This window comes from Canis lupus, chromosome 5 (assembly GCF_048164855.1).
Source record: "Canis lupus baileyi chromosome 5, mCanLup2.hap1, whole genome shotgun sequence".
Classification (NCBI taxonomy): domain Eukaryota; kingdom Metazoa; phylum Chordata; class Mammalia; order Carnivora; family Canidae; genus Canis; species Canis lupus.
Genome location: NC_132842.1, coordinates 38,717,822 through 38,726,584, shown reverse-complemented (window position 1 = coordinate 38,726,584; position 8,763 = coordinate 38,717,822). Strand labels below are relative to the sequence as shown.

Here is an 8,763-nt window from a genome sequence, read left to right as displayed (position 1 = left end):
GATTTTGTACCTAAAGCCCCACATGAATTCAAGTCTTGATTAATTTGCTGGTTGGCCTTGTGAAAGCTTATTAGCTACCTGGGTTTTAGCAAACAAGAGGCTGGGGCCTGCCTCATGGGGTCAATTAGTGAAGATGAGACAAACGGTGTGACAGGTGTTGCTAAGTGCTGTGGGATACAGTGGGCTGTGGTTTTGATCACTTCAAATTAAAACCTTCCTGCTTTGGTGCTGTCTGATAACTGAGTGTGCAGGGTGGCACTGTGAAGGATGTAGTGCTGGTTGGAATGCCCCTCCCTGCAGACAGTTATTTGCACCTTCCCAGGGAAGCGCCTCACACACCTACCACCCAGCAGTTACTGCAATGGTTAGAGGCTCCCTTGGGTGCCAAGCGGGGGGCGGGGGGGGCAGTCTGGCAATTCTGCCCAACCCAGCCTAGTCAATTAGTTGTAGCTTAGTTAGTGTTAGTAAAAGCAAGGCAAGACAATGACATTGGTGCCGTGAAACACCGGAGAAGGAATTAAAGCCCTAATTTAATTTCCGAGATATCAAATGTGTTTGGGGTCTAAGAAAATCGCTTATTTACCTAATTTCAAGTGTCAGTCAAGCCCATTTCTTTTTTTTTTTTTTTTTTTAAAGATTTTATTTATTTATTCATGAGAGACACAGAGAGACAGAGGCAGAGATACAGGCAGAGGGAGAAGCAGGCTCCATGCAGGGAGCCCGATGTGGGACTCGATCCTGGATCTCCAGGATCACGCCCTGGGCTGAAGGCGGCGCTAAACCGCTGAGCCACCCAGGTGCCCCAGTCAAGCCCATTTCTAACCGAGGTGTTCTTATAACCAATCATGCAGCCAGAGCTAACAGGTGAAAAACACCAAACCAACCACAAGGTATGATGCAATTTGAGCTCTGCTGAGTGGCTACTAAAATCAAAATGAAAACTTTTGTGTTAAAAAGACACAAAAGGGCAAGTGATGGCAAACTCTGTTGGAAAGGCCAAGGACAAAGACATACACAGATACATACCATATATCTCATGGTATGTAGACATCAGATACATATGTGTGCCACTCAGAAGGTCTCACCTAGTTGCCATGTGACCTCATGCATGTAGTGGGCTTCAGACGCTTGGAGAATATTCCAGGGTAGGCATAAGCTCGGTGATGGCATGAGTGCTGCAAGTCTGTTCTGTTCACAGGGGTAAGCCAATGCCTTCTTAAGTGACAAATGAGCACTGTGTAAGCAGTTCACGTGTGACCCACACATTCAAGTGGGCACCCCCCTCAAGCCCAGGCATTTAGGGGAGCCTCACTCTCCTCCTCCTCTGCCAGAGCCTCCCCTTGCCCCCTCCTTCTGAGCCCTCTGTGCTTGCCACAGAAGCCAGGAGCCAGTTATCAACCTGGGTCCTGGGCTGCAACTCTGAATATGTCTGGAAGGGACATGATGAATGAGAAGACTTAGTAACAGGAACTGGCCTGGGACCCTGTTACAAGTTCTAAACAAATGATGTACAAACCTGTGGCACACACCCAGCTGTGTGATGGGACTGTTGTGGCTCTTTGATTATCCCACATGTGTTAATAAAATTCCATAAAGGAGTTGATTCAAAAATCAAATGCAGAAGAATCAAAACAATTACATCTTCCGGAAGATAAAGTCAGAAACATTAAGTAGAATGGGGCTTCTTGAGGCTTGTTTGACATGCTTGATAGCTCCTCAAGTTGACGAACATTAGACCTTTCCTAAAGAAAAGCAAAGCTATCCACAGCAGGTCAAAAATCAGCACTGCAGTTGTTACCAGCAACCACAGGAGTCCAGACCTGGGACCTGGGAGCATGTCTTTAGACTCTTATTTGAAGAAATATAGAAATATGCATCATGTCAAAACCTTATCAGAAACTCAAGAAACAAACGTGCCACCAAATGGAAAAGTCATTTAATTCAAAAGTCATACTTCCACTCGTTTCATAAGGATTGTCACATAAACCAAGCAAATGAAAGAAAGCCAAGTTTTAGAGGCCACTCAACAGAAATGGTATTTTCCTTATAGGTATGTTTAGTGACACAAAAGCACATTTTTTTTTAATTTTAATTTTTTTAAAGTCTCAACATGGCAAGACTATTTTACTAAAAACAGGGAAAAAGTTCTATTCTAGTCACAAATTATTTTTTAATTACAGAATTGGATTCCACACACCAGTCAATATTCAATACTGAAGTTTAAAACAGTGCATAATTTATGGTTTTTAAAAAATTAAAGTGCCATTTTGAGTACTTTATTGATAATATATCACACAGCACTTTTACAGTATACTCAAAGCCTAAATTAGGAGTTAAACATGCAAATATTTTCTTCTCCAAAATAGGGACAGAATGTCTTTTAGAGTGCTTGTGACCACTAGCCTCGTAGTCGCTACTAAAGGTTTAGGAGTTTGATGTTTCTCAACACGACTTTTAATAAGTTAATAAGGAATACAGCTGTAGATAGTAACAGTATGATAAATACATTTTAAAATGGCACTTAATTTACATCTTTTGATCATTTTGATAGTCAATCAACAGCTTCTTGTTTCTCTAACTTCTAAATCTTAAAGGCTGCAAAGGCTCAGCAGCTGCCAACTTCTGTGGGTCTCTATATAAGAGTCTGTATCTTTACACATGTAGATGTGTGCTTCACATACACATACACAAACACACACTAATACACAGATACTTTAGAATCATCAGATGAACCTCTTCCCACAGGTACAAGGGTGATCCCGGCACCTGGATTCCCAGGGTAGTTGCTGATAGGGGTCTGTTGGGACAACTCTGTAGAAATGGCACATGCAGAATGTCTTGACCTCTCCAGGACCACTCCAGGTAAATCTGACATGGTGATTACTGACATTCTGGTTCTGATCACACTCAAAACAATTTTCATGTCATAGTAACTGCTACTCTTATATGGGTCTAGGACTGTGCCAAGTCTTTGCTCGCTACAGCATTCCGCCTTGAAGGATGTTTCAATCTTGTAAAGTCCTGTAAAAACTTTTGTAAAAATACTAGTTGTGAACTTTTTCTGTGTGACTGATTTTCCTGTTAAGAACTATATTCGTCCCTCTTAAAAAGACAACCCCAGTTGTTCGGTGTGGTTCACCCGTCTCTTCCCTCTACTCCTAGCACTGCTACACATCCAATACTTTTCACCCCCCAATACAAGGGCTTCCAAAAGACGACCACATTTCAGCAAGGGCTGGTGGCTCTGAATGACATCTGGATTCTCTGTATGGTCTCTCCCTCTACTTTGTGAAGTTCTTTAGTTAGACGAGTACTGTAGGCGATGAAAGGAAAAAAGCTAATTATTACTTGTTGGAGTCTTGTCTCAGGCATGCTGTAGGATTGTGCAAGGATCATTGCTCTACTGTTGTCATTTTGATGCTACAATTACAGAGAAGTGGTTCAGCACCCAGCCGAGCAGCGTGGTTGCCAGACACATCTGAACACGAGATAAATTTTTTAAACGCCAGCTAAGGGTGTGTGAGAGGACACCCAGTTGACTTAAAAGACATGTGGGGCAGGGTTGTCTAGGTAATTGATTACTGTCAAGTTTTCCAGAGATGATAGATAACTCTGGGGATAGAATACTAGGACATTCCTTCTAAAGTCAGGTAGCTATTTGGTTTCTTCCAGGCTGGCTATCTACTTTGGTAATATGGTTGCTCATAAAACATTCTGTACTAGGGCAAACTATAAGTGCCACCATGGTGGCCACTCTTGTACCCGGGACTCCTGTGTCTATAAAACTGTTGGTCCAGACTTGCTTTTGGAAACAGAAGCCAGAGGATGAAAGGTGCCAATGAACAGGTATGAATAGGAGATCTCATTACCTTTAGTTGATTATTTGTCTCCCTACCCTTTAACCACGGATGCCTCTGCAGTCTCTGTAGCTCAAGACAGAACCTCTGGGGTGACTGAGCTTGCTGTTGTCAGGAGAGAAGGACTTCCCTCTGAGCTATAGGCATGGCACACATAGCCATGGAGTCCTGGAAATGCCTGAAATGTTCTTGTCACTAGCATGGCTCTGTCCTGATAAAGCCAATCTGCCAATACTCAATTGCTTATTCTTTTTTCCTCTTTGCCTCTCCGTCCAAAAAAGGACTCAGCAAAAGGAGCCGAACTAGAATTACATTAAAAAAGACAGTTTGGTCTGACAGAAGTAAACACGTATTGGCTGTAGAAATATTAAAACACTAAGCAAGAAACTGGCTCCAAATTGTAGGATACTAAGGAAGGCTGTGCTATACACGGTCCATCCCTACGCACTGATTTTTGAAAACAGAAGAGAGTATCATCAGTCTTGAGCAGTTTACTTGCTTGGGGGCAGGGGTTTGAAGTTATCTTTCACAGCATGGAATTCTATAGCTATGGAATCCTTTGAGTACCTGAAGGAGGAATGAGAGATGATCATAATGCCCAAGATAAAGATTCAGACCCTGAGTGCATGATCCCAGGGCCCTACAAGAGAAACACAAGGTTCCTAGGAAAGCTCAGGGATCTTGGTCCATAGTCTTCTATTCTGACACCTAGTCCATTCTCCTAATTTGCCCTAAAGTTCCCTATGCAAGCAGAATTAGGGGTGGGGAACATAGATGGTAGACAGGGTAAAACCTATTGTTAGTCTTCAAATTCCTTCCCTTTGTTGACTCACATCCTTCATGGTTTCTCCAGTTCTGCAGCAAATGATGAGGAGGTGAGCCTGGCTGGGAAAAGGAAGCAGAGCAGCCATCTGTCACAGGCCCAGCATGGCCACAGGGAAGCTGGGAAGGGGTCTACTACCTAAAAATTCACGTTGGCAGCAGCTCTCTTTCCCTCTGGCTTCAAATCAGGGCCAATTGAGGAGGGAGGGACAGGCTTCCAAGTGGTCAAGCTGGGGCTAAGTGCCGATAGCTATGCTTCAGGGAGGAGCTCGCAAAATGCGGGCCTGGGCCTTCTGCTCCTCCACATTAGCTCTACTCAAGGCACCAGCAAGGCAGGTGACAATTTAAAACGTCATATGTGTTAAAACAACAACAACAATAACATGTGGAGTTCTTGCCATTTAGAAAGCACGGTGCCACAGAGCATGCTTGTCACCTCGAGCCTCACTGAACAGGTTCCGAAGCTGTTCAAAGTCTACAGGGAGTAAGTGTAGCTGGTTTGTGTGTTCTCTTCCTTCTTGGATTCTCAGTAACAGCTTTCCTGGGTCCTATCTTGGTCTTGTTCAGTCTTAATTCTCATTCCCTGAATTGGTAGTGGTAGTGTCCTGCTTGCTGCTGGTTAAACTGCATAACAGCTGTGTAATCCTTGAGCTGATGAACCGAATCACAACAGCAAACTCCTTTAAATTTAAAACCATCTATAAGGCTCTAACAGCACAACCTACATCCCTCTTTGGAGTTTTATTTTGGGGTTATAGGAAATTTGAGATGAACAAGAAGGGAAATATTTAGGGAAAGAACAAGCAGCAGCATACCAAGGACCCCAAATCCTAAGAAGCCAGTTTTTTTCTAGAACTTATACACACACAACATTTACAAAATAGCTTGGCCTCAAGTATACAGCCTTAGAAGATGCGCAGAGGAGTGAGATAGAAGAACATGCAACTATCCCATTGTCTTCTGTCCTGACATCTTGGGGTACCAAGAAATACACCTGAGAAGAAAAATGAAAAAAAAAATCTAACTCCTGGCCCCACCTATGTGAATCCTGAGCTTCTTACTACTGAGCAAGAGTTCTTTGAAAAATTCATTGCCTGAAAATGCTTTCTTTCTTCAAATTCAAAGCCCAAGAAAAGCTAAAAAACACATGTGGATAAAGAAGACTGAAGACCATCAGTGTGTCATGTCCACCCAAGAGAGCCAGCAGAGAGTGTGTAGAAATGTGTCTTCCTTCCTCCAGGCCAGAGAGGGGATGACCTTGACTGTTCAACCTGCCTCCTTTCTGTCTCCCTCTTAAACACACCTACTCAACAATCAAAGCTTAAATGTATGGAGCAACTAGCTTAAAGATTATCAAATATAAAACTTTGCTATACAATATTTCAAATCACTCTATTTACAAGTTTATCTTTTCAAAAAAAAAAAAGTAAAAGATACAGTAATTCAACACAATTCAAGTTTTTCTTTTCTTCTTTAAACTTCCCTAAAGAGGAATTCCAGAAGCAGGAAATACTCTGGAGCGACCCTGCCATCCTGAGAGGCTCTTGGGGAGCTTGACAGTCCATCATTTTGGAGTCTGTCTGCCCAGAGTCACTCTTGCAAGGACATTTGAATGTGGAAGATACTGGGAACTCTGTTCCTCTGAAGGTCAAGTGCATGTGAAATGTCCAGGCCCAACTTCCCCATACCTGGTGGTCTTCTGTAAGACCCAGCCCCTTCTGGACCAGGAAATTCTCTTTCTCAGAAGGTACTCATTCCACCTTCCATGCCCCAACCTTTTGGTGTTCTCCTGAATCATAATGGCTTACAATATTAGTCTTGTGCCTCAAAAGCCTGAGAAACAATTCCAATTCCCTTTTTCTGAGTGGCAGTGAACATATATGTCCTTTAAAACTACAGGCCATAGGGTTAGCCTGGGAATCATCCTTGAAAGCCACCAGGGCACTAGTGCTCAGCAGCCCAGCACACTGCCAATGGGGCTGGTCAGTGAGGGGCTCGAGGCAGGCAGGGACAGGGAAGGGGCACGGAATGAGAGACCATGAGTGAGCAAGTCACCCACGGGGAGGCAGCGTACTGAACAAACACCATTGCATAAAGAACAGAAATACTAAGCCTGTATGTAATTTAATCTCAAGAGGTTACTAGAGTTTGCTCCAAATATATCCTGATGCTGCTGAAATTCATCAGAAAGGGAACAGTTTCCAGCCGCTATTCTGTTGGCCCCAAGCAGACCACTTTCATTCCTTGACTTTCTGCTTCAGGTTTTTGGAAAATCATTAAAAAAATGACCAAAAAGGGGGGAGAAAAAAATATGTCATGCAGAAAGACTGTTATTTTTTTGGTTTGGTTTCAGAGTAGGTTGGGTTGCCGTGGTTACGAGGTGATGGCAGCCCTCAGTGGCAGAGAAGTTCCTAGCTTGGGAGGGGGAATGTGGGGTGTGTGTGTTCTCTTGCACGAGAGGATGGAGCTGAATTCTGCTGATGCTTGGCCAAGGCTGCTAGGAGATGGTGAGAGATTGCATCTTATGTAAACAGTGCCATAACCCCTCTTCCTCCTGCATGCAAACAGACAGACCCAGTTGCCTATGTAGCACTGAGGGTCTCAAGTATTTAGAAATGGGGTAGAGAGAGTATCTACTGTAAACAGAAGCAACGGGCCCAGCCTCAGAGCCAATGCCCAGCCTACCTTGTTACAACTTATCTCCTCTTGTGTTAGACTACACTGCATGCTCTTGAGGACTACTTACATCTTTCTTACTTCCTTTTTTGGAAGGTTGGGGTTTGGATGACTGCTGAAACAAAATGAATGCTCCCTATTTCGGGCGTTAAATGAGAGGAATGGCTTTGCAAGCCTTTCCTTTGGTTATCAAAATCAAATGGCTTCCACTGCTGATTCACTTCTGTTCCTTGCAGCATCACCACATGCCAGCTGACATGATCATGGGGTTGGGTCAGAGTTCATAGAAACATTTGTGTTGACAGGTGGTAACACAGTCAGTCACCCTGCATTTCTCAGTGGCGAAGAGAAATGGCCTACAACACTGGAATCAGCAGTTGTCATGGATACCATGGAAAGCTCAGCAGGTCTGCTGGGGCCCACAGTTAGAGGAACTCCACGTAGTTCTCAGGTATGAGGCCAGTCTTTCCGTTCAGAGTTCCCTCCAACCAGCCGGGCTCCTGAGATGGATGAACTGTGCAGGAAGAGGGGAGAGAGAGCAAGTAAAGAAGATGTTACAGATAGGGCAGGTGGCAGATATATATGAGAGAGAGAGAGAGAGAGAGAGAGAGAGAGAGAGAGAGAGAGAAAACAAATACAAATCAGTGCAATCGCTTGTTATATTACACATTTCTAGGACTTATTTAAACCAGGGGTTCTTAACTTTTTGTGGGACATAACCTTTGTAATGAAGGTTATTCCAAATGTTCTTTTAACACAAAAAGAAACAGAGATGGTCAGAGTTTTGCACAGAATTTTAGGAGTTTCCTAGACTTTCTGAAGTTAATTGGTTTAAACTATAAAGGAGTGACAGATTTCTACTTTTTAGGTTAGAAGTCAGTTACATTGCTCCATCCATAAATTTATCTAACCATCCATTCATCCACCTATCCATCCATCCATCCATCCACCCATCCATCCTCCCTCCAATCCATCCATGGTACACATCTACCTAACCCAGTACTGCCTATCTACTGAGTAGAGTACCCATGGAGGAATGCTAAGAGCTAGTCTTTAAAGATACTTAGCATGCATTTTGCTAATCTAATTAGGCATTTCACTTTCCTTTAAATCCTTAACCTCTGCTTCTAACCTCTTTGCAAATTCCTTGTGTTTTTCCCTGCGTTCTATAGCTTTTGAATAGCCCCCTCTCTGTAACACCCATACTCTTTCTTAGTTTTATTTCCTGTTCTCTAGAATTTTCCTCTTTCCTACACACAAGACTTAAAGCTGTCCTCTTCCCCTCTCTCTTGCAACTTTCAAAAATCTGTCTCTTTGATTTTTCAATATCCAAAAAGTATAAACTAATTTCTGTGATACTACAATCTATCTTCAGAAATTACTGGGATATTGTAAAGAGTATATAAAA

At 43.1% G+C, this 8,763-nt stretch overlaps 1 protein-coding gene across 10 annotated transcripts in view; it reads right to left on the bottom strand.

The window, feature by feature from the left end:
- Positions 1-1,914: 1,914 nt before the first annotated feature.
- ARHGAP26 (Rho GTPase activating protein 26) overlaps positions 1,915-8,763 on the bottom strand; it is a 418,456-nt gene continuing 411,607 nt past the window's right edge. For 8 of the 10 annotated variants that reach the window (XM_072826298.1, XM_072826300.1, XM_072826301.1 and 5 more), the window contains one exon: positions 1,915-7,869. In XM_072826298.1, the coding sequence (XP_072682399.1) occupies positions 7,781-7,869 (89 nt within the window). In that variant the 3' untranslated portion in view covers positions 1,915-7,780. The remainder of the gene's footprint in view (positions 7,870-8,763) is intronic. The other 2 variants (XR_012031158.1, XR_012031159.1) reach the window with 1 other exon arrangement.